This window comes from Chamaea fasciata, unplaced genomic scaffold (assembly GCF_029207755.1).
Source record: "Chamaea fasciata isolate MVZ Bird 193981 ecotype frontalis unplaced genomic scaffold, bChaFas1.0.hap1 SCAF_7, whole genome shotgun sequence".
In the NCBI taxonomy this organism is placed as follows: domain Eukaryota; kingdom Metazoa; phylum Chordata; class Aves; order Passeriformes; family Sylviidae; genus Chamaea; species Chamaea fasciata.
In genome coordinates, this window is record NW_027094092.1 from 29,305,590 (window position 1) to 29,331,353 (window position 25,764).

The following is a 25,764-nucleotide window of genomic DNA, read 5'->3' on the forward strand; positions in this document are numbered from 1 at the left end:
GTAGAAAATGGCAAGAGGTAGGCTGTGTGTGTGCTGAGACCACTGCCAAGCACCCTGACTGGCACTGCCTACTTACTTCCCCCCTCATCCCGAGACTCGCATTGAAGTGCTTTGGAGCACAGAGCAGCTTTTCACCCTGTGTGTGGTGGTTCCTAGCACAGTAAGATCCCTGTGCATCTTCAGGGCCCTTACTTCTTTGGTAGCACACATGAATCAGAGTCATCTTGTCCCAGGAGCAATTTTCTTAATTTTGGAAAACCCCATTTTAGGTGAATGACCTTAACAGTTGTGGACCTTGTTCAAGAGGCGGCTTTGGAGCTGGGAATTATCCATTTTACAGTTGCAAATGACTGTGAGAGCTCTGAATGTTGACGGCGCATTGTGTCAGGAAAAGTGATGATGGCCAAGGGCTCTAATGTATCCAAAAATCTTACTTTTTTTCTGTATGTTTTATCCAAGAGTTGGTGTTACTGGTGATGGGAGTGAAGCCCAAATACATAGTACATCTATGCCTTGTAGCCTATCATTTCTAATTCCTTGCTCTTTGACAGGGACCTCTAAGACTTCATGCCAAACACTGTTTTGGAGGCCCTTTCTTGTTTGAAATGCAGCTGTCATTTTTTTATCCAAAACATTTGCCATCATCCCTTAGAAAACCAGATTATTTCAATTTATTTTTTAATGTTTCAGAGCTGCAGAGTCCCTAAACTTCTGCCAGTGCTTTGTGCCAGGTTTGCAGCATCCATACAGAGCAGTGGGCAATACATTCAGTTGTTTCAATTAGTCAACCTGCTTACATAGCTCTGTATTTAAAAAACCTGGATAAATGGAGCTGTAACTTCCTCTTCCTCCCTTTCCCATCATCAGCGAAGTAAACAGCCAAAGAAGAGCCACAGATAAAACACCACCTGTGAATCCTCCCAGGAAGCTCTGGGCAGCTCCAGATATCTCTGAACCTACTCTGCAGAAGGGCTTTCAGCCAGATCAGCTCCTGCACTGCTGGCTCTGTGGACTTAGTATAAACTGATAGGCCCCACACATACACCTTCATGGCAGAACCAGTACAAATCTTCATTGGAGCAGTTGTGTTTGTGTCTGCCTGTGAATCCATCGGAGGGAAGGTGCTTCCCTGACCTGCTTCAAGCTGAAAGAAGTCTTGTACCTCTGGTCCATGTTTTCAGGCCAGAGCTGGAGCAGAGCTGCATGTCCTGCTTTGTATTATGGTGCCAGGTGTTCTCTGGCTTGCCCCCAGCCTGCTCCTGGGACCAGGTGGGTGACACCTCATCGTCACAATGGAGTCAGTACTGGTTCTGAATAAAGTACAGGCCTGCCATCAGGAATATAAGGCTACTTGTGCAGGTTTTCGTCCTGGTGTCTTGGCCCTACCCTGTGCAGAGCAGTTGGAGTTTAGCTTCCATGAATTGAACAGTCTGGCTTTCAGTGGTTTGTTGCCACTTTTCAGTCTATAAATTGTTGTATCCCAGTGCAGTAAAGTGATTTCTTCCAGTGTATCTTGAAATGCTATAAAGCATGTAGGAAATTCAGCATATAAAATGTAGAGACAAGCTCTGTTTAATTTTTCTTACAAGAGTGCTGGAAGCAAGTTGACATTTATGAGCTGGTTTCATAGGAGAGAGGAGTATAATGAAGAGTCTTGCTAGTCTGAACTTGATGATACTCTCTAAAAGACCTTACTTCTAGCCAGTTGATACCCTTGTATAGTTTTGGGGATTTTTTAATGGTTTTTGCATGTTTGAAGGCTTCTTGTGTTTTTCTAGCTGTTAGTACTCTCTGGTAACTCAGGGATAAAGAGACCTTATACTTTACTGATCTGAAATACTGGCCAACTCACTGATTTAATGGTCAGTAACTTTCAAGTACCAGAAGCAGATTCTCTGTGAAATGGGGCGGTTCTGTAGCAGAAGTAGAGTTGAAGGCTCCTGAGGCATAAATGTAGAGAAGAACAAATATTTACCCTGTGTTGGACAGGAAGTGTGCTGGATTGAGATTTCTACCCTCGCTGCTTTAGCCTGTTGTTAGCTAATAAAAGGGCGTGTTCGGGCTCCAAAGCAGTTAACTCCACGCCAGTGGGAAGCCGGTGTAGAACAGACTTTGAGTTTTTCTTTTTTAGTCCTGTCTTCCAGGATATGGGAATTAAAAACTCTGCAAGACACTGAGAACTGTATTACACTAAGTAAAAATGAAAACTCCTGCACTGAATTTACTTGGTGCTTCTTGCAAGTGATGTGCTGCTGATTCATTGCCAGTGTCCAAAAGGATGAATTGGCTGTCAGAAGAGTTTATTTGCCCCATGCAGCAGTTCCTAGCTCTTCTGGACAAAGAGATACTTCAGTGGAGAACTTCACACTACCAGTGGGATCCAAGCTGGCTTATGCTGTTACACTTAGGCATGGAGCTCCTGCTGCTGTAGTGTTGTTCTCATCCTGAGCTGCAGAGATGGGTTTTGGAAAGTGGCTTAAAAATAGTGACTGAGTTCTGTGTTTCCAAATGGCAGGGGCTGTGCCCCGGGGTTGGTAAATGCAAGTAGGCTTACAATTTGCCTTTTCACCTTCAGTAAGTCCTTATGCAGCCACCAGATGGTTCTTTGAGTGGATGCTGGTACTGCACAGTACTGTGTAATGATACCTCCCATTTTCAGGGCATAGGACTTGAGAAAGTAGTGTGGGCTATATTTTGTCTTTCAGCTTGGAGCTCAGCAGCTGCAATTAAGCCAGAACAGGACATTAGCACTGATGCTAGTAGTACTGAGCTCCTTTTGTGGAGGTGGTGAAATTGTGCTAGAGTGTCTGTAATGTTTCCTTCTGAAAATCCATTTAATTCCTTCAGCCTTTCTAAAAGGCCAACTCTATTGGAAAGCAAAGCTCTTCACTGTGCAGCCTTCATCTCACTGAGCATCATACCTGTAATTCTTTAGAGGTCAGCTGCTGATAATATAACTTGTCAGCACAAACCAAGCTCTTTGAACTAGCCCTGTGTCCTGGAGACTGGGCTTGGAACATAAATACCGAAAGATTTTATCAAATGCCTTTCTTCTTCTCAAAACTGTAATGTGGCTTCAAATGCAAAGCAACATGCAGTTGAAGGTATTTCAGGTTAAAAGATGAGATTGGGGAGTATGGCAAATGGTGACTTTTATCTTAACTGAGGTTCAAATAAAAGGCATATCGAATGGTCCCCTGTCCTTGTGATGAGGTTTGTGTAGGGGATCTGCAACAGCTAGAGCTTCCCCTGAGGGGAGAGGACAATCATTTTTGAGTATTTTTGGGCATTGTAGCAGACATCCAAGCACACCAAGGAGTAATCCAAGAGGTGTAGTATACAGAAGTGGGGCTGTAGTAGGTCTGCACTTCCTTCACCACAATTAAAAACCAGTAATATGTATGTGTGTAAAGCTTCTGTCACTTGCAGCACATAGGATGAGAAAATTCTCAATGGGCCAGTTGCATCTCATGAACAGCCTTTTTAATGCCCAGCTTTCGTCACTAGGGTTGTTGGTGTGATTTGTTATGTCCAGCCATAGCCTTTCTTGTGCCAGGGTGTTGACAGGATCTAGGATAACTTTGTAATTACTGCCCAAATAAGTGAGCACCTCCTTGTCAGCTTATATCACAGACTGGTGCAGAAAAAGAAGCTGCAACCAAGCCTGGCAGTTGAATCTGTGTTGAGTGTGGGGAGGGTGTTAAGTAGCCACCCACGAGACCCCAGGATTTCTTCCAAGTGCTTTAAAATGTGAAAGGAGGATTCAGAGCAATAGCATTAGGAAAGGGAAAATCACATGAGACCCTGAGAGGTAATGCTGGTAAATGAGACATTGCTGAATGAGGGGAAACTGGAACTGGATTGTTGAGCTTTATTTTTCATGGCTCCCCAGTGAAATCCTTCCAGTTAGTAAGTTGATGATGGCCTAGTCTTGTCTGTTCAAGTAACAGGAGATATTTGTGGTGGCCGTGGGCTAGGATCCTCCTTAATTCATACAGTGTGTTCAGCTTCCAGACTACCAAGGTGGAAAGGATCCCATTGTGGGGCAGCTGGACTGCTTCATTAGCAATTCTATTGCTTAAAAAAAGTTGTGTGTGCAGCAGTTTTCTGCCTGCTATAATAAACTATTAGCTGTTACTAGATTATGGCGTCATTCCTTGTTTCAGATAGTTTTATTTAAATAAAATTCCTTGCGGCATGGACTCGGCTGCAAAAGTTGTTGCAAGAATTAGCTGATTAGTCCCAGCAGTCCTGTAAGGAATGTCTGGTGCTGCAGTGAGCAGGAGCCACGGAGGGTTTGTGTTCAGGCCAGGCAGGGAATGCAGCCCGGTGCTCCAGTCAGAAGCCCAGGCGCACTGCTAACTACATGACTAGCAGAATTGCAGCACTTGCAGCTGGGTAAATTGGTTTTGGTTTTCAGCCATGTATGAAGTATTGTTTGAACATCCTGCTTTCTTTTCTGGTGACTGGAAAGGGAGTCCTGCTGTCATTTCCCCTACAACATTAGAAAAAAGCTTGGGGCTAGCACCCATAGCTTTCAGCCCACTCAAGACCTCCCTTTGCAGAGCACGTGTGTAGGCAGCATCAAACTGTGCTACTAGACTGAGATTTGTGTGCTAGCAGCTCCATTCCCTTCTTAACAGGAGCCAAACCTTTGTGGACAAATCTCAACAGCAGAGCTGTGTTGAAGTACTTGATTAAAATTCATCCCCCAGCATAAACCCAAGGAATGAGGGTGCCTTGGTGGCTGTGAACACTGCTGCTCTTCGGGCAGGATGGTGGTGGTGGTGGTCTGGAGAGGCAGTGCTCCAGTGAATTCTTTTGCTTAAGCCAGACCTTGCTCCTGTCAGAAGAGAGGCAATGAGCACTGCTCTGGCTCAGTTACAGCTTCTCCAGGGCTGTTACACAAATACAGCAGTCTCTTGACTGTGTCAGAAAGTTTACATTCAGCCATGGAAAGCAGGGCTGTGTGGAAGAGTGATTTAGCAAGGAGAGAGAAGAGCGTCTGGAAAGGTCAGATAAAGCTGGAATGTCACTGTCACAGCCACAAAGAGATGAAATTGACCTTTCTTTTTTTTTTAATAGCTGTCATTTATGTGGTTGTAGTATCTTCAGCATTTACACTGCTAAAATTGCTCTGCTGAAGTGCCTTATGACTGCCTTTTTCAGCAAAGAGCTCTCTAGATCTGCTCTGAGTGGTATCATGGTGCTGCTGCTTTGAGGCAGAAATATTCTTTAAAGTGTTGACCTCCTTCCCTAGGTTTCAGGAATTCTGCCTGAGCCACTTTGGTACCAGAAAGGTACTCAGATTGGAAGTAACAGTGTGGAGGGGAAGGGTTGTTGGCTTTCAGGAACAAAAGCAAGTGTTGGGGAAGTGCAAAGCATACCAGAGTGCATGTGTGTATGCACAAGTGGTATGGGTAGGTTTGCAGTTGACAGGGCTGAGGGATACCTGGAAGGACCTAGCTGAAGATGATATCTCATTAGTTTTGGTTGCAGGCCTAGTTATCACATGGCTGTTGTTTTAACTAGCTCGTGACTGAGAAAGGGTTAATACAGTGAAGAAGCAAGGATTCTCATCTTGTGTCAAGAAAAAGGGTGTGAATGACTGTTAAAATAGGTATGCAGGGAGGCTTGTAGAGGATACCCCAACAGTAAATATGCTGGGGCAGCAGAACAGTTAATGGTGTTTGCTTTTCTTTTTATTATCCGGCATGTTATATTGTGGTAGAGTACCAATGTGCTATTGTTCGTGCAGGACCCAGCAGCCAAATCGCAAGAGCTGAACTGGATGTCAGGGATCTTGCTGGTTAGGCTGGGATGTAAAAAGAAAAAGAAAACCCAAAAAACTACGAATCATAGCTAGAGAGGAGCAGGGAGTACAGAGAGCAGTGATGAGAAATGCATGCATGTACATGCAAGCACGTTTCATCAGACGTCTTCCATAGTGAACAGTGAACAAGAGGCAGACCTGCAGGGGTGTCCTGGCAATCTGTTGTGTCCAAAAATAAAACTATGAGTACAATATATGGAAAGATCTAAGGGCCAAGAAACACAGCTCTGTTTGCACCTCTTGTGCAGTTGCCACAGAAAATTTATGGTGTGAGGTTTCTCTGCTGTTATTTAACAGTAAGTAGTTTTCCAGCTCTGAAACTTCCATAAGCCTCAAGATTAACGGACTATTTGTTTTCTTGTCTTTGGGACAGGGAGTTAGAAGTAAGCAGGGGAATAATCTCCAGACTCCAGTGTCTGCAGACAGCAAGGAAGAACATCTGCTGTTTCCAGCAGCTTCCTGCCTGGCAGTGTGTTTTTGCCCTCTGAACTGGGGTCCAAGTCTCACCACAAAAAATGCAGGTGGTTTTTTGGGTTTTTCTTCCTTGCCTGGCTGTTTCCAGGGCCAGGCCTGCACCAGAAGGGTGGCTGGCTGCTTTTGACAGCCCTTTCCGCTTTTGAAAACTTGTTTGCTGGTGACAGGCAGCGCAGAGGGGCTTAGCAGCCGCCCTGAGCCAATTGCCACTGGTAGCTGTGACTCAAGGCATGGGGAGGAGCAGCTGTGTTGCCCAGAAGGTGACTAGGGTGTGTGGGTTTCCTTTCAGTAGGTTTCCTAGAATCACAAAAAGGATCCTGTGCAGATGCATGAAGCCAAGTCAGTAAAAATGGATCTAAACAAGACTGCCAGGATTGGAAGACTCAGTGGACAGTGAAAATTTCAGCTCTCCCTTGCTTCCCTCTACTTTTCTGACACATTTCTCCAGGCTTCTCCTATCTATCAGATCTCTTTCCAGTTTACTGCTTTGAAGTAAGAAGATATTTTACCCCTCTGCAGTATGTACAGTAAATGCAACATAAAGCTATTTTCTGATGTTTATGTTTTGATAGATATTGCTCTGGCATGATCTGTGGTGAATACAGTTTGTGAGTCCCACTGCAGTTTTTAAAAGCATTCATAATCCTGCTTTCTTGTAAAATGGCCTAATGCATCCACACTGGGATACTGGTTGTTGCTGTTCACATATGCTATTGTGCTGCTTATAGTATTATGCTTGTTGGAGTTTATGTAGGACCTGAAGATGCCTTGAGAAAATGTCTTCACATCTGGGAATTGTCTCATGGAAACTGTGTGGTCTATCCACCCTTCATGGTCCGTGCTCTTGAGAAGCCGAAGTGTCCTTTCTGCTACTTGTGGCTGATGGCAGTGTTTGGCAGAATTGTGTCACTTCAGCCTGTCTGAGGCCATGATGAGATGGAGATGGTTCCAGTTGAGAAGTTGGTGTTGTGCAGAGGGATGCCCTGTAGAGCTCTTTTGGAATTATCAGTGATTTAAAGCACAGATGTCTGATCTGCTTTGGGCTGATGGAGAACAAAACTGGAATGACTTCAGGGAAGTCAGACAGGAAATAAAAGTGCAGCCTTGTGGCTGTGAGTTAGATCTCAGGGTTCCTCCTCAATTCAACATGAATTTTGTAATGTCACCCAGGGTTAGATGCTAGCTCAAGTTATTTTGCTTTGTCTGCTTTCCAGATAGGAGGAGGAGGACCATGGCCATCCATAACCTTTCTGATATAACTTGCTCTCATACTTTGATGATAATGTAGCATTTGAAAGCATCTCTGTTCTCATTTGCCCTTTCTGGAAGAGTGAAGTAGCCTGGCTGCAGAAGGGACCCAAATAAATTTACCTCTCTTCTTGTAATACAGCTCAAGCAGTAGAATGAGGAAAATAGCACCAAAAGAATGTACTTCAGGATACAGGGCCTTTTTCCAAATAAAACCACTCTTACTCCAAAAAACCTCACCACCTCCTTTTTTTTCTCAGGGGATTAACAATAAAAAGCAATAAAAGGTGCTTAATTACTTACTCTTCTTTTTTTCCAAGCTTCCAAATCTGGAAGGAAGCCAGGCTATTTTGAAAAAGAGATCCCAGACTTTCACAATACATGCATCTGTCCAAAGGGCCATTGCCATGAAAGTATTTACAGCTGTACTGTTACCCTGCTCCATTCCACAGTCCCAGTGGAGAGCAAGGCCAGAGCGCAGCAGTGGAAAGCTCAATAGCTGTTGAGGAGTGCTTTATCCAAGGAAAGATTCTGTCACACTATTTGTGGCCTGGTGAACTCAAATGAGAGCAGGTTAGTAGTGAAAGCCCAGCTTTGAGGCAACTAAGAACAATCCTGTCTCCATTTGGGGTAATCTTTCTTTTGAAATGCTGTGCATGGTGTAAGTAGTAGTGAAGCATTTCTAAGTTTTTGGCATGCTGTGCTTCAGTATTAAATGAGTCCTTCCTTCTGTGGTTCCCCAGCAGCTTAAAATGGCATGGCTGCTGTGGTCCACTCCACCCTCTTGCTTGGTTCATGTGTGCCCAGTTTTCCTCTGTAGAGGTTTGTTAGAATGTGCTGAACTGCCTCGATGTACTACTGAGCAGACCAGTCTTAAGAAAGTAAACAATTGTCTTTGCTGGGTCAATGAGTTTAATTGGCTCTAGGGACAGATCTGGGATAGGGAGGGAAGACTTTCCCTGTGGTAGCACTGAGCTTTTAGATACACTCATTTTTGAGTAACATCCCCCTTCTATTTAGAAGAGTGATAGAGAGGTTATCAGGTTGTACAAAGGAAAGGGTTTGCCTGGTCTGCTATTCAAACACTGTGAAACACATACATTAGCACTTGAACAAACTTGTCCTCCTGGTTGCTACCATTTACTCTTCAAACAGCAGTTTTGTGTCAGACAGCTTCTGCATGTTGAGATGAGTTTCAGCTCTTTGATTCACCTGTTAAGGTCTGTGCACACAGAGGTGTCCAAGATGTTTTATATTTGCTGCTTGTGTTTTGACCATCAAACTCTTCTCTTTCAGACCAGTTCACATGGTACTCTTTTGAGATAACTCCTTCTGTCACATCTCTTTTGGAAGAGGTGGTTTCTCCCCTGTCAGTGCGCCACCTGCCCATTGCTCAGAGCATGGGCTTACAGATTGCAACCACAAAAAATGTGTTGTCAGCTGTTGTGGTGAAATTTATTTCTCTCACATGAGAGATACTTTGATCTTGACTACGTGAGGTCAGAAGATGCTTTTAGAAAATAGGGGTTTTTTTAGCCTGCATGGGATTGACTGTATTGTAGTTTGGGCCTCAGTCTGTCCTGCACTTCAGACTCGTATTATTCCAGTGGTGGTGCATGGTATCACTAATTGCAGAGTGGCTCTGATTTTATTTTTGAGGTGGCTACAATGATGCTTCTACCAGAGGCTCTCAAGTAGTGGGAGTTTGGGGCTGCACTAGACAGTAGTGTCACTATGTGTCACCTATATCCTTTCTAGGACCTGCGTTTCTGCTGAGATTATCCTTATTCAGAAAGTATTAACTCCTCCCTGTGGTGGGGGAGGAAAGGTGGGACGATCACAGGAAAGGGAGGTCTGCTTAGCAGTTAGTCAGTGAGAATGAAGGCAGCAGGACAGACCCTACTGGGATGTGATTTTTGTGGCTGAGATGCTCAGCATGCTGTCCTTCAGTGTCTAAGGGCTGCTAAGGATGGAGTAGACTAGAGGCAGTTGAAGAATGGTTTTGGTTTTTTTTTGTTTTGTTTTTTTTTTTTTTCCCTCAAGCACCTCTCTAGAGACAAGATCATCTGAATGGTGTTCTCTGTTCTCCTTTGTATTAATATGTGTTCTCTAATACCACTAGAAGTCCTTAGCAATCTGAGCACTTGGTATGCTTTAAAATCGTTCTCAAGGTATTCTAAGCCTAACAGAAAATGAGAAGCCTCTCCAGAACATCAGATGTGCTGGAGCTGTAAAGTTACTGTCTCAGATTCCCTGTGCTAGAGAAACATCCTGCAACTACTTTGGGTATTTAGAGGTGCGAATGCTTGTGCTCCACAAGGACATCGATGGACATGAAATAATCTAATGAGCATTAGTCATGGTACTTAGCAGCATTGATTTGGTTGGGAACTGTTATTTGGTTTGTGGGAAGATTACTGACTGCCTTTTTTTTTTTCTTTCCTTTCCTGTGTTTTAGACATTTACAGCATGGTGTAATTCTCACCTCCGCAAGGCTGGGACACAGATTGAGAACATAGAGGAAGATTTCAGGGATGGTCTTAAACTCATGTTACTTCTGGAAGTCATTTCAGGTGAGAGAGCTTCTATGTGGTGCTGCCCATGCTGGAGACTGACTGCAAGGGCGCTAATGCTGCAGTTTTTGCTGGAATGTAAGAACAGCTGCTTCCCGATTCAGAACAAATTTCCCTCTAACAAATACAGCAGTGGCCATTTTGGAATGTATTCCAAAGCTCATGGCCTGTGCAGGCTGCCTGTTGCATTCCTGCTCTGGCTTCTTGGCTTTTCTCTGCCTGTCAGGAATGCGTAGCCTCCTGTGAAGATCCAGGCAGTGGCTCTTACTGCTTGGCAGGGCTGATGAAGCAGCTCTGGGAAGTGTGGGAACGCTGCACTGGGAAATCATACCAAAGCCACATGACAGTGGGAGTATGATAGAAGTTACTGGAAGAAAGGAGTCAAACCTGTAAATCTTCTGTGTCTTTTAGTTTCAGCCATGACTGAAGTTTTTCCATTCTAGTTTCAATCTGAGCTTAATGCTCAAACCTTCATGGGGGAAAAAAATCCAAAAGAAAAGCAAAATCCCAAAATACTCAGTCTGAAATAAAAGCAGTGGCACAAACAAGATTTGTTTTTACTCTGTGTCACAAATGTCCCACTACTAGACAGATATCTCCCAGGGATTACTTCATATAAACAGTAATCCCTTTTGATGTGTTCATGAAATAAATACCTTAGTAAAATGATGTAGGAGGGATTGAAAGAGGGCAAGACGGTATTTATCAAACTGGGGTTGTTTACCCCCAGCTTACAGACTCTTTTGATGGCTTTTGAGCCAGTTACAGCAACCCAGTGGCTTGGATTCCTGACCTTGGTATGTTTTCCAATAAAATTACCATGATAGTAGCATTCAGACTGCTTTTCCTATGTCTCTTTTCTTTCCTTACCTTCCCTTTTACCATTTTATGCAAAAATTCTGTCAGTTTATCGTCAGTATTTTTCAAGAAGTTACAAATATAGAATGAAATCTCAGGGGGTTTGCCCATGCTGGTGGTTTGGAGGGATCTGAGCTGGAAACACTGTCAAAACTTTGCAGTGTGCACATTGTTTCTGTAGTGCCTGTAAGAAATGAGGTAGCAGAGTCCTGTTAGTGTATTTTCTGTATTTATGTTCCCTCAGAGAGGCAGGTCTGCAGCCTGGACACTGGGGCAGATGGGCCTTGATGGCTTAGCTTATAATAGTTGGATTGGAAGGTAGGGGAGAGAAGGAGGTGTAGGAGAAGGCAGATGAGACGTGGTGCTAAAGCAGGGGATCGTGTATCTCACGCTGTTTAATTTCCTTGCATCATCTCCCACTCTTTCTCTGCTGCTGTCCCTTTGGTAGCCTGCTGGCAGGGCCTGTCAGATCCACCTCTGTTTGGGAAGAAGCCAGCAGCTTCCAATTGCAGTGGTGTGGGGGTGGCACATCCCTGTCCCGGTGCAGAGCGGCTCTGTGCCTACAGCCTGCTGCTGCATGGCCAGTGAGCAAAGGCATGGTGGTCAGCTGGGGACTGCATCCCACCAGAGACCATGGTCCTTCACACACTTAAGGCTGAACCTCTTTTCCCTAGAGACAGCAGAAGCTATGCAGCTCTCCTAAGTGGCGAAAAAAGAGAAACAGCGTGTTTTTTCCTCATTTCACTTCGTTGTTGCAGTTCCCTTATCCATTCTCACCCCTACTGTTCATACAGAGCTTCCATCCAGCTGCCAGCTCCTCTAGCAACCCCTTAGGTCCATAGCTGGGGAAGCAGCAGCTCCTATGGGGAGCAGTGTGTGAGGGTCAGGAGTCTCCTGATGTTTGGCAAGGGCCCACGTTTATGCTGTCTGCCAAAATGGTGAATCTCTGGATGGCTGTTAGCCCTTCCAGCTTCTGGCCTTCCCTTTCAGCTCTTGGCTCACACTTTCCTCTTCATGTATTCTGGGGGTCTGTAGAGCTGCTGATGGGAATTTGGCATGAGCAGGGTTACTCCGTGGCAGGCTGATCTCCTCTAACCCAGACCAGAGTATGAGAACTTTCAGCCATGAGAGTGCTGGGTCAGCTTGGCTGAGAGCCTTGTGGAGCTGAGTGCCCCCTCCACCTGGCTAGGATGTGTGGGAATGAGGGAGCGCTATCTCCCTCTGCCCCTGCTGCAGAGTGGCTGTGCCACTCTGCCATGGCAGGAAGGATGGAGCCTGCATCGGGGAAGCTATTGGAGACCCTACTGTGGAAGTGGGACTGCCACTGAAAACCTGTTTCAGGGAGGAAGACTCTCACATGTGTGAGGGAACACATTGCTCCCAGGCAGCTAGGGCAGCTAGGAAGCAGTTTTCCCATCCAGTGCAGTTTCTCAAAGTATGGGAAGCAATGATGGTCTGTGTGGTACCTTCTGGAGTTGAGCTGCGCTGCTGACAAGGTTCCCTTTCAGCCCCACAAAAGCCCCTTAGTTCCCCAGTCACTGTACAGTAGGGGAAGTTCCATGGACTGTCCTGGGACTTCCTCCTTGCAGGTCCTCTCTGGTTGGTCTCTGTTTGGAAGTAGCAGCTACAGCCGCCCTTAGAAACTGCCCCAAAAGATACACTTTCATTTTTCACCACATGTGTTTCCTTCCTGTGACAAAGCCATTTTAAAAATAATACCACAAGACTGTAAAAGGCTAAACTTACATTTAGTACTTTTAAAATAAAGTTGTAAGGTGCTTTTTTTTCCCTACAGACAGAGTCACTAATTGAAAATTTTCCTAAACAAATTTGCAGTGAACAACTTCTGTGCCAACACATCCTTGCATTGTTTGGCTTTTAAAGCACAGCCTTGGGCTACTTCATGAGAATCAGAGAATGAAAGTGAGTAGTGGACCATTTTCATCAGCTAGGAGAAGTACTGAGAAATAAAGCAAATGATGCCAATAGCTCAAAGTAGAACATATTTCTAGCAGGCTTCCTTTTAGCAGTCTACATCACTGATAATGTATGGCATGGAATGATATGATCCTTTTTTCTGGAAATCTAAATCTGTAATAAAGTCCAAGTCTGAAAGAAATAGTCATTGGGTTTTGAAAACCAAAAAGTTCACAGAGCAAGGATTTGAATCTGAGAGAGGTTTGCAATCGCCATCAATTGCTTGAGGATCTCATGGCTGTCAGGGGAACAATCCTGCTCACCCCAGCCCCAGGAAGGGCAGTTCAGATGCTCTCCCCTGCACTGGCATTGCACATGCGGCCACCAGGTGAAATGGATCAGCTTGCTATTCCAGCTGAAACCTAATCGCTTGTCTTTATTTTTCTTTTTGCAGGGCTAGTTTACAGTTGAATTGAACTGAAGGAAATGGCTGGGTTTTTGGCTGGCTCAACCCATTTGTTGACATTTGGCTGCATAAGACTGCTTAAGTCTATTGTAAAATCACACGTTAAAATGTAGTTGTGAAACTGTCACAAATAACTGTCACAAAAAATGGTTCAACTTTTCTTTAGAATGATTAGCATTATCCAAGTAATAGAAAATAAAGCAGAGTACTGTGACATGTACGTGAGATTTCATTAAAGCAAAAGAGTTGGGTTTTTTTTAAATGCTAGGAAGGAGGTAGTACCATAAAACCACTTAAAAAGTAACCACTTAAAAAACTGTTAAAGGATTGTAATTTCCAGACTTTTCCTTTGGAGGGCATGGCTATGGAGATAGTATTCTCTTCTCTGTTTTAGCTTTACCTTGCACCTGTGTTAGGAAACAAGTCAAGTAGTTTTCTTTCTCACACTTAAACATCAAATAAAGGGTTTGAGTCATCTTATATTGACTTAAAAATTTTGGAACTGAATAGATAAGTGACTTGCTTAGACTTGCCCATTTGATCTCCTTTTAATTATAACTTCCTTTAAGTACAAAACCAGCTTGGGTTTTCTTTAGATTGTTTTTGTATTCTGGAGCTTGTGATCTGGAAGTGGATGTTCTCTTCACTTCTAATGTGTCAAATACAGGTGGTTCCTGAAATCCTGTCTAATTGTATTTCTGTTTGAGGTTTCTTTGAAAAGTCCACCTGTCCAAGCTTTAATTTGCTTACTCTGAGTGTTTGGGTTATTGTTAGTGAAAATAGACTGTGAGTGTAGTTACAAGCAGGCTAGCAAGGAGGACGACTGCACTTAATGCACCACTTTCAAATAAATAAGGCTGGAAAGTGCTTTTCCAAATCTACCAGCTTTGTTGCAGTCAGGAGCTGGGTGTTATCCTGATTTCTATCAGAGATTAACCTGTTCTTACCTCAGGGCTAGGCTGCTTCCTTCTTTGTGCCTCAGTATAAACACTGAAAATGCACTTGTGTAAAAGACCTAGTATAGAATTAGAAATACATCAGACTTAATGGAGAGGAGTTGATGTGACAGTCCTTACAGTTATAAAGCCACTTTGAGAAAGAAGTAATATTTTTTCCTGCTACAGGCAGTTTTGGCCATTCAGTGGAGATACTAGAGGGGTAGGAAATCTGAGTCTTGGCTGGGGGAAAGAATAGGCAAGGTACAAGATCACCCTCATATTTGACTGTAGTTGTTCCAAGGAGTGATTTGCTTTTTAAGTTGGCTGTTGCAAATGCTGGAGGAGAGCTCATCACCTGTCTTTGTCAGGGAGGGGAGTTTATGCCCTTTCCAGGCCTTGTTATCTGTGGCTGGAGGAGGTTGGTTCCACTGCCTAGCTCAGGGGGGCTTTAACAGATTTTTTCACCTCTGATGCAAACGTACTCTGAAAAGGACAGGTTCTCTGTTACCAACTTGTGTGATGCATTAAAAAACTACTTGTCTGTCTGATTCTTTTTGGGGGTGTTTAAACAGTGAGTGTGGCTGTCCTGAAAAGATGCAGGGAGGTCTGCCCTCTGCCAGGTTGAGCAGTGGGAGCCACACCACAGGAACCATGCGCTAGGGAAGAACAGGTTCAGAATTGTTTTCTAACACTTTTTTTTTCTTTTTTCTTTTGTTTTCCTTTTTTCTTATTAGGTGAACGTCTGGCTAAGCCTGAAAGAGGCAAAATGCGAGTGCACAAAATATCCAATGTGAACAAGGCCTTGGATTTCATTGCCAGCAAAGGAGTCAAGCTAGTATCCATTGGAGCAGAAGGTAAAGGAACCATCTGATTTTTCTGAGCCCAAGCTGTGCACAGCCCTTGCCTTTCTTTCATAGCTGCATGTCATTTCCCTTTACACCTCCCAAGCCCTACTGTGTTGTTGTCGAATAAACAATTGAGTTAAAAATGGCATATAGTAGGCCTTTACCCTGGATTTAAATCCTGTCTTCACACCAGGCTGCCAAACTTTATTTCCATTTGGGATTATTGCTCAGGTCATCCTGCTTTTCTCTTGGTTCTCATGAGTTAAGGAAAACTGAGCAGTGGCAGAAACAAATGAATTGAGATATTTCTTTCTCAGAGAAAGAAGAAAACTCTGAATTGAAGCATAGCAGCTATTTGTATTTGGCTTGTTTCAGAGCTGCTGGAGAGGATCTCTTGCTGGAGGACATTGCATGGGTCAAAGCCAAGTGCAGTCCCCAACACGGGACAAGGACCCCAGAGGCTCCAATTTTCAGGGCTTCCAGGCTTCTGCTTGTGCGCCCTACATAGCTGGATGCTCTGGCTGAAGGCCTTATATCACTGTGTAGAGACCACCAGTGGGGGCAGCGTCTAGGATGCCATCAAGAACTTTCAGATAATGCAGAAAGCAGGCAGTGGTGTGGGATTTTTATCTTTTTAGCAGAGGTAGTGGGTATTTTACAGATATGTCACCCAGGTCCCAGAAGGTCTTACAGGTTTTCATCACGCTTGATCTGTTTGTCCTTCCTATGGATTCAGGTTGTCACTGTTGCTGTGGAGATACTCTGCTTCTGAGATATTTCTAGGTTTGTCTTTACAGTGACCATGGAAAATGAGGGAGGTTGGTTATCTCCACCTTGCAGATGGAAATACTTGGTTTCTCTAGGGAAACTCGTGACACAGCCAGGAAATGAGCCCATGGTACAGTTCTGGATGAGTATTCCTTCTTTGGGAGAGTCCTGAGCCAGCAGGGCTGAGCTCTGCCTGTTCTCAGCTCATGAGGTCAATGCAGTCTTGGCATGCTGTGCCATATTCTGAATTTTCAAGCATTCTTTCTCTTGGGGCATCTTCAACACCTGTACCCATCCTATGGCTTGTTTGTTCCGTGTCAGATCAAGCGGATTACCTCAGCCACTGCAGGTGCTTATGTTTGCCTTACCGAAACCTTTACCTCAACATCCTGCTTTAACTTCACGGAGACTTTGGAATAATTTAGAACTAATGTCAGGGATATTGCAGGCACCTCTTCACTGTGTTTGGTATTGAAGATCAAAATGCAAGAGATTAATGGCTGAATGATACAGATACTCTGCATGCAAAACTTTTCTTCAAATTTCTCAGTTTTTTTAGCAGTAGCAATCTGAGGCTATTGTTGGCTGTGAATACTGTTTATGGAGCACAAATGCTTATCTAAGGTCATTTTGTGCCCTTACAAAAAGACTGATGCATCCAGTGTCTGTTACAACAGTCCATATCTGTACAGGACCCTTTTAAGACAAGAAAACGGGAAGCTGGAACTGGACCCAGAGATGGTCTGCCTTAAAATAGCTCCCGTTTTCCAGAGTATGTGTAAACCCTATCTTCCTTTCTTCCTAAGTTCCCCTTTTTTTCCTTCTGATTCTGTTCTCCCTGGCAGTAACTTCTTTTCTTCTTCTGAGGGATTTCTTTTTTTTTTTAATCTTTGTTCCTGAGTCAGCTGTGACTGCATCCCACAGCACTTAGAAATCGTTTGCAAGTCAAATGATCTGTGACTGAAGATCACCAGGGCCCACTTATTCAGTATGGACTCACAGCAGTTACTCTGTTCAGAAGTAGTCTGTCACAAAACGGCAGAAGTATGATCTAAATCCGTATCCCCTGCTAATTGTTTCCTGGCTTTCCTTTGTCCTGGTGCCCATGCAGCTACATGGACAATATATATGGCTTTCTTTAAGCTACCAAAGGTGGCATGGCACTGCAGTTTGGTCTAAGGTTAGCTTTGATTTTCATACAGAGTGCTTGGGCCTGTGCTGTGATGCCAGCTCAGGCCATCTAAGTGTGATCACTGCATGGACTCACCCACCCCGTTGCCTGACCATGCACACAGACCGAGCCCAGGCCACTCTGCTTGTCACCAAGGAACGTCACTTGCTGCAAGGACTTCTGCCCAGCCTGTCAGGTGCTTGGTGGGCAGTGAACTGCACATCAGCTGTAAAAATAGACTTTTACTTTGGACAGCCCTGCAGTGTATTCTGTCTATGAAAGGGATTATGAACCTTTCTGAAGCATGAATTTTAGGGACTTGCTTTGAGACTTTTTAAAGATACATCTTGCTGCACCAAGGTAGAAGGTCAAAACCAATGAGTCAGTTATAATTCTGCACCAAGGAAATGAGCTGTAGATGCCTGGGTCAGGTTGGACTGATGTAGAAAGTTTTCTAGGGAACTTTTCTCCCAGAGAAGAAAACCACCGTGCAGCTGCAGTGTGGTGGTACTGGCTGAGGGAGCACACTCCTTACCTTGGAGACTTGTTCCATCTCTGGGTGTCTGCTGGGCAGCAAGGTCCTGTTTGAAGGGTCTGCAGTCCAGCTGTAGTTCTCTGTACATATTGGCCATCAACGTCCTGGTTTTTTGGGGGTTTGGTTTTGTTTTAATCTAAACATTTCGTTAGCTGGAGTTCATAGAATCAAAGTATGTTGTGGCATACAGCAGATTAGTGTAAATCTGGATCAAGGAAGACTCTAGCCAAATGGTTTTCATCTACTTTTAAATCTCACTGTCATCTGACACCTCAGGAGCCTTGTTTCGCTGTAATAGATTCCATACTCATGTCAAATGCTCCTGGGATTTAACAGACTGAATAGGTCAAGTATGTCACCCTAAGACTGGTTTATTTTTGCCTTAAATCTGCATAGAAGGTTATGCTTTCTTAAACAGATCTTGCTTACTTCAACATACACCTAACTTTGGATGAACCAACCCCTGTTCTCACCTGCACAAGTAAAAGGAGAAATAAAGTTTAGAGACTTCAATGGCTGCAAAAGTCCCATCTGAGTAAAACACCTACTGAAGCACCAGGCAATGCTAGCTTACATTTATTTCATTGTGAAAAGAGGGAGGAAATAGGGTGTCCCTGTGTCAGTGAGTGAAGCATAGCATTTTGTCCCTCTGTCCAGTCCCCTCTCTTAGGGACTTGAGAGTTACACCCTCACTAATAATGCCATCTCTCTGTCCTAAATCTGACAGGACCATCAGGAGCAATATGCTTTCTGAAGACAAGGGGCGTGGATAGTTGTCCTGCTGTATTTGGCTTTTGTTTGACAAACAAAATGCAGAGCAGCCTTTACGTCATCACCATTGTTCTTTGTCTCCAATTCCCAGATCATGATGCTATCCTGCCAGTTGTTCATGCCCTGCAACAACTTCTCTCCATGGAGTAACCAGAGGCTGGGCTCTCATGGGCAACTCAGAAGTATCTAGGAGGGCATAATAGTTTTTGTGTTGTTGATTCTGCTTCTAACTATCCACAGCAGGAAAAGAAACTTAATGATTTTTGCATTTTTCAAAATAAGCTCATGCATTTAAAAGCGGTGGTGGCATTTCAAAAGGCATGTCTCTGTGGCCAACCAGAACTGTAGTTTTTGCATACTTGGTACAATGATAGGAGCTGGGTGGAAACATATTCACTGGTGCAAAAAATTTCCTTCTAATGGATGCAGATGCCTCACCAGTTTTAGCCAGCAACTGATGAACCCTCAAGTTGAATGTAAATCACATTGATAACACGTGCTTGCTGCTGCTGTTGCTTCAACAGCTGCTGGTGGTGAAGTGCACACAGTGCTTGCAGAGACCCTGCCTAGAAAGAGCACTTGGAAAGCAGAGTCAGGCTTTTAGAAAATACTGTCTGATTACAAGCCTTTCAATACGTGAACTGCTCTCACATTACTGAGTCTTCCTTATATCAGCAGGGAGCAAGCATACTGTCTTCAATTAAACATTAGATTGTTCTAGCTTTGTAGTGTTGCATTCAATTTTTTAACAATTCCTGTGGAGTTTCTTTTTCTTCATCAGCAGGAAGCAGAAAGCTTCATGCAAACCTGTTTTGCAACCATGTTTTTCACTTTTGTTTCTTGGCCTGTTCTACTATACTAGAAATAGACTGGCAGCAGATGAAGGGCCATGAATTCTGAAGGAAAGGAGGTCTGCAGCGGGGAATGCTGGGATGGAAAACCAAGTGACTGTGGGCCAAAGAGCATAGAGTCTTCTGATCAGGCTGGTTGACTTTGCACTCAGGTTTTCAGGAGCAGATTTTTAGCACTGGAAATGAAAAATGCTTGCCTGCTTCTAGCAAATAATAACCATTTGGTAAATTCTGTTTCAAAGAGCAGCAAAAAAAAAAAAAAAGACAGAGGATTGTGTGACTTTGTTAAATGTGTATCCTGGAATGGATCACTGACTAATGTCACTGACATCAGTATCTGCTTGGTAAATGGTGATACTGTATGAAGTAAAATGATGTGTAGAGAAGTGGTGAAATATTCTGGATTTCCTCCACAGCAGCTTTGTTTTGTTGCACTGCTAAGGAATAATCAGTTATAGGAACAGGGAGCACATTTTCCTTCTTAAATGGGTAGCACTGTGAAGAGGACTGGGAAAGAAGGGATGCTTCCACCTTAATTCCACCAGCTGACTTTATAAAACTGGAATTTGAGAACGTGACCAGAACATAGTGCCGAGTTCTTATGCGACGTTAGTGACTTAACACGGTTTTATGTGAGTGTCTGGACCTTTATTTCCAATTAAAATCCATGGAGCAAAAATACTAATTACCTGTTTCAGCTCACTAGTTGATTTATTACTGTTCATGAAATATTTTCAGCGTTAAAGTATTGTCGTCAGATTTTAATCAAGCCCATTAAACTAAAAAGTTCAATTTAGTTTCAGGTCTTAAATATATCCTAGAAGGGTCCTGCCAACTGTTGTGGGCTTTACAAGCACTGGGGTTTTTGCTTTTTGAAAATCCCCATGAGTATCTATCACATGAACAAAACAAACTAGCTGAAAATACAAATGCTTTCTTGTATTTTAGCTGCAGTATCTCAGGTATTTGTGAAAATAGTAAGGATTTTCCTTTAAGTTGATTGCAGTGCTTTATTGGAGGGTTGAAGAATGCAAAAAGTAGAGAACTGAATACACTTGCCAATACACATGACATTTTCTTGCATCAGCCTAGCAGACAACCCCCTGACCTCAAAACGTCTGTAAAAAATTAATTTGTGTGAAAACCGTCAACAGACAAAACCAGTTTTTTCATGCCAGCAAAAGTAACTGTAGGCTTTTTGTACTGAACTGAGAAGTTATTGTTTGTTTCATTCTGGGCAAACTGATGACCCACCAAGAGATCTTAGTGTACTCTGAAGCTTAGAAAAGGAGGAGAGACAGTTTTACTGCAGTAGAACTAGGTGGCATGTCTTGTTTTCTGTCTTTTGCATCTGTAAACCACTAATTCAGATGTATGTCAAAGGACAGTAGATTTCCACTGCTTTACACTGGAAGTTGTGTGACGTGTATCTCTAAATCACAAGTTTTCAGGAATTTGGACATGATTTCTGAAAATCTGGTTTTGGGGTGTGTGTTGCTGGTCTGTTGATTTTGAATACAACGAAGTTCACATTTCAAATTTTTTCATAAGAAGAAAAGCATTTTTTTAGCAGTTTAAAATTAAAACTTTAAATGTTGTTACTTTTGTGTCAGTATCCAGACAGATGTCAGTAGCCTATACTGCAAATTGTGTTTGCCCCTGAATACAATGTGTTTCTGCTGGGCAGCTTTATGAAAGAAATGGCATGGAGGTGTCTACAGTAGCACAAAAATGGTTTCTGACAGTCTTCTTGGGACTTGAATTATTTATCTTCAAACAGTAGGTTAATTCTAACCACTTTATTGCTGAAAATACTCTTGTAACTTGTCGTTTGTTTGTGAAAGATCCTGCCATACAGGGACCTGTCAGAGAATGAGTAGGAGAAAGCAGCTCAGCTGGTTTCATTATCCAAAAATGTGAAGGCTGTAAATTCTGTAACTGTGTGTATATATATCCGTGGAATTTTTGTAGATGTTGAGGATCCGTACTTGAGACCCATCTGCTCACTGTTTGGACTGTTTGGCTCTAGTCCATACATGGTGGAAGCTTCTTTCTGGGCCAGCATTGCCCCAAGCACCTCTCCCCAGGACCTTGATCCTCCATCATAAAGAGGTCGTACCTCACACGCAAGCAGTTGCCTTGTAAAGCCTCCAAGTTCTTGACCCTTGCTGATTTATATTGTGGAATCTAATGAGCAGTAAAGCACAGTCTGCTCACAGTCATGGTTTGTTATGTTCTGTGCAGACTGGTCAGCATGAGTCCTTGCTTCCTCTTCCAGCAGGATGCATGGACTTTGAGAAATGCTCTGTTGTGTCATTTGGCAATTACATGACTGAAAAGAAGTCCTGTACAGACAGTCTGATGTATTTAGGCTTGTTTGAAATTAAAATTTTTATGGTGTATGGTTTTCTTGGTGGTATCTTGTTCACAGGACAAAACCAGCTGTCAGAGCCCATCTGCTCTGGGAATTGTCACTGGTCCTTCTGGTATATTCATGCTGAGGCAGTTATATAGATGACTTGGAGTAGATAGGGAATAAGAGAAGGAAGGCTTTTCCTTTTCTCAGTTTGGCTTCTCTGATTTCTAAGTAATAGTAATTATACCTAAGGAAGGTGCTTTTAGGCCCCTGTGGGGAATTACACTGATCTAAATTAGTGCTTAGTCTCGATCTTTGGGATCATCTGTGTCTGTTTTGCTCTCAGTATTGTACTGCAAAAGAACCAGTCTGATTACTGCGTAGCGTACTGTATCTATGAGCAGAGAATCTGGGAAGCCGGGGAAAACAGTTTTTAGCAGAATTCTATTTCTTCCATCTACAAAAGGAAACGTTCCCCAATGCTCCTGTATTACAAGGATTTGCAGTTGCAGCTTTATGTCTTCTATTTCTTCTCTTTCTACCTTTTTTTTTTTTCTATAGAAATCGTGGATGGCAATGTTAAAATGACCCTTGGAATGATCTGGACCATCATCCTTCGTTTTGCCATTCAGGATATCTCAGTTGAAGGTAAATTTTAGTTCTTCCCTGCCACTGTTCAGTAATGGGCAACTGGGGTAACTAAATGGCTTTGCCACTTAAATGGCCGAAAATGTGCTCTTAAGTGAGTCACTGAAAGACCCTAAGGAACTGCCCTTCCCAAGCTGCCCTGATGCCTCATGAACCTTTATGGCCAAGCTCAGGCATACTGAGATGAGTTTTTCACATGCTTCTCTTTCAAGAGATTTCAAGGGTAGCTTGAAAGAATGACTGAGCCTGAAAATAAACTTTAGTGTTGAAGTTTGATTCAGGGGCTAGCACTGAAAATGAACCTATCACTTAGGAGTCCTGCAAGACTCTCTAATCCCAAAAAGCTATCTCCTTATTACTGAACCTCATTAAGAATATAATAGTAACAAAACTATCCTAGCAGACTTTTCCAAGCAAGAAATTCTCTGACAAGTGAAGTTAAATAAAGTGCAATTTAGTGCAGTCTCTATCAAAGAAGAATTAGTGATGGTTTTCTAGCATATGCTCCAGAGACTCCTCTTTTCTAAGAAAATGAGTTAATTGATGTCTTTTCTTTCTTTCTCTAGAAACATCTGCTAAAGAGGGACTTTTGTTATGGTGTCAGAGGAAGACAGCCCCCTACAAAAATGTAAACATCCAGAACTTCCATATCAGGTAAGTTACAAGCAAGAACTTAGCTTTACGATCTGTGTTATTTTCCTATGTCTCGAGGATTTGCCACGTTTACACTGTATTTCCAGCAATATTAATGACAGACCTCCCAAGGCAATGCATGTTCACATTACACAAGTAACAGTGTGGTCCAGAGACATGCCTAGTAAACTGAAGGCAGAGGTTCTAAGAAGATCCAAGTACCTGCATCCTAATTCCCCACTCAGGTTACAATTGCTGCTTTCATAAAGTTCTTCAGGGCTTTAAGTCCTCCAAGAGCAGCATTTGTGGCATGGGCTAAGTAAGAGAGCTTTTGCTCTGTGAAAACTCAGAACATTTCAGGAGCCATGAAGAAAGAACTTCCTCCTAACTTTTGTAGTATGGCAAAGCTGGGAAGGGATAAGAGGTTCTCTTGCTCTGCTTTTCATATTTCCAGACTGGCAGATGTTCCAGTGAAGATTCTGCACAATAGTGTTTTTTCCAGCACATCTTGGAGCCTTGTATGAACCATATAATGTAAAGCACTTCTAAGCTTAACTGCCATCCACGCTTGCCAATACTTCAGTGGAGCTAGCTGGGGACATCTGCCTTTTCCCTGAGGAATGTTCTTGTTCCTCCTTTACAGCTTATATCTACACCTTTTTTCAACCTTGAGCTCGCATGCTGCACAGGACATGCACAGAGAGTTCACACAGAGAACTGCCAAAAATGAGGTGCCAACTCAATGGGCAAGTCTTAATCATAGTGGAGTTTTGTACGGGTCGAAAGGAATCTTAATTGCAGTCTCATGCATGTACAAGACGTCCTTATTCCCAGCACTTACAGAAGCACTGTTAGTTGGAAACTAAAGCAGAATTAGTTGTCTCATTGCCTTGGTGCCTTCCCTCATGCTCACCACTGTGTGTCTCCGTGGCTGAACAATGTTCATTGTTCTCTTTTGTGTTTCTCTTGTAGTTGGAAGGATGGCCTTGGTTTCTGTGCTTTAATTCATAGACACCGTCCAGAGCTCATCGACTATGGGAAGCTACGAAAGGTACAAATCCATTTTTCTATCAGACCAGACGCTTGGCACCTTAGAAGTAAAGAGGGAAAAGAATTAGCTTGATAAACATAATTGGAGAACTTGAGCACAAGCTGGCAGTTGCAGGACTGGAGGGGGAAGGAAGGAGGGATGAATCAGTACATTCAGTCTTGTTAGTGAAGCGTGAACTTAATGAGCTTCCTGCTTGACTTTCCCTGCTTTCAGACTGCCTTGTATGAGACACACGTGCCCCAATCCCAGCTGATGAGTAAAAGCTGGCAAACTCAGTAAGACCAAATGTGGGAATAGTTCCGTGTTAATGTCACAGGCTAGTGAGTCAAATCAGGCTTAATATTTCTGTGAAGAGTTGGATAGAAACCAGTCATCTGGTGTTCAAAATGCAGTAGCTCATTGAGAGGTTTGTGTGCCCCCACTGGACACTTGTCACATGCTTACAGCTTAGCACTTAGTCATCTGCAGTGCTTCTGGGCTTCTCCTAGCATGAAGGTATCAGGTGCCAAAAAAGCATTTGTCAGAAAACTCAGTTTTACTTAAATACTTGTTCTGGTAGCACGATACCAAGCTGCTCCAAAGTTTACTTCCTGTGTGGTTTGGAGACAAGATTACTGAATGGATGATGACAATAACCACGTAGTGGTTTATGCTGCTCCCAATATCTTGACCCAGCAGTGCAATAGAAGATGAGACTGGGTTCTTATCCTACTGGCATTCCTGCAGTCTGCTGAGATCCAATCTCACTGTATCCATGCACATGTCACCAAGAGCGTAATTCATGTGTCATTGCTGGGGCTAACACAAAAAGCTTGTCCATCGGGTCTCCTGGACTGGATGTTTTAAGTGCATGCATGCTTGATGTTAGCTAGGGAAAAAACATCAAGCCCATCACCAACAGACCTGGGCTCTTGGATCACCATGCAAATGGACAAAACGTAAATGATCTAATCAAATTAGCTGCATCCCAGAGGCAATGAACTGTACAATGCCTGATCTGATTTTCAATAACTTTTTAGATCTTTACTGTCTTCCAGAGCAGTCAGTTTTTCTAATCAGTTTTAGTGTCTGGAGTTAGCACATGATGAATCCACAGTGGGGGGAGACTGTACCTGTTTACATAAACAGCAGCAAGAAGAAAAGAAATTATTAGAGTAACATTTTCCATGCCTAATCTTGGGAAAATAACGCAGCTAAGCAATGTGTGCCTGACAAACCCAGGCAGGTAAATGCTACAGTGCACTCTGTTGTCAACAAGGCCCTAAGCCAAACACAAGTGAAAACACAGCGAGTTATTTGTTGATATTGACTGCGGGCTTTTTAGGGTGAAAAACAGGGTGATTGTTCTAGCCAAATTCAATGGACATGAGTGGGGATTTTTCCTACTTGGAGTAAGGTTAAATGGAACCAGCATCTTTAGATCTTTGCGTGCTTTTGATCCCATCCTTCATCTAGTTCCCTCTGTCCTCCTTTAGTCTTCTCACACTCTGTATCATTTTTATTGTTGTTCTGCATCAGTTACTCTAAAGAGGCGAGATTAAATGTATGTTAGAGAACTCTACAGCAGCTGAAATCTTGAGCAAATAGCTGGGAGGAACTTAGAGCCTAGTCTTTAGCTCTGGCAGTTGTGCTGGAGGGAAGTTAACCTTTTTTATGCTAGATATTTGAAACCATTTGTGGAATGTATAAACACAGAGGAGGCTGCTAAGAAGCAGCCATTACAATGGATAGTAGATTAGAGATCCACCTCAAGTTCTCCTCCAGCTCTAGGGAGCAATTAGTGGCATCTCAGTTGTGTGTGCCTTTGGCAATGCTGTGTGTGTTTCTG

At 43.2% G+C, this 25,764-nt stretch overlaps 1 protein-coding gene across 3 annotated transcripts in view; it reads left to right on the forward strand.

Moving 5' to 3' along the window:
• The window catches only part of ACTN1 (actinin alpha 1), an 87,354-nt gene that overhangs the window by 31,434 nt on the left and 30,156 nt on the right, over positions 1-25,764 (forward strand). For all 3 annotated transcript variants that reach the window (XM_066188238.1, XM_066188236.1, XM_066188237.1), the window contains exons 2-6: positions 10,014-10,128; positions 15,042-15,161; positions 22,166-22,252; positions 22,819-22,906; positions 23,858-23,936. In XM_066188238.1, the coding sequence (XP_066044335.1) occupies positions 10,014-10,128; positions 15,042-15,161; positions 22,166-22,252; positions 22,819-22,906; positions 23,858-23,936 (489 nt within the window). The remainder of the gene's footprint in view (positions 1-10,013; positions 10,129-15,041; positions 15,162-22,165; positions 22,253-22,818; positions 22,907-23,857; positions 23,937-25,764) is intronic.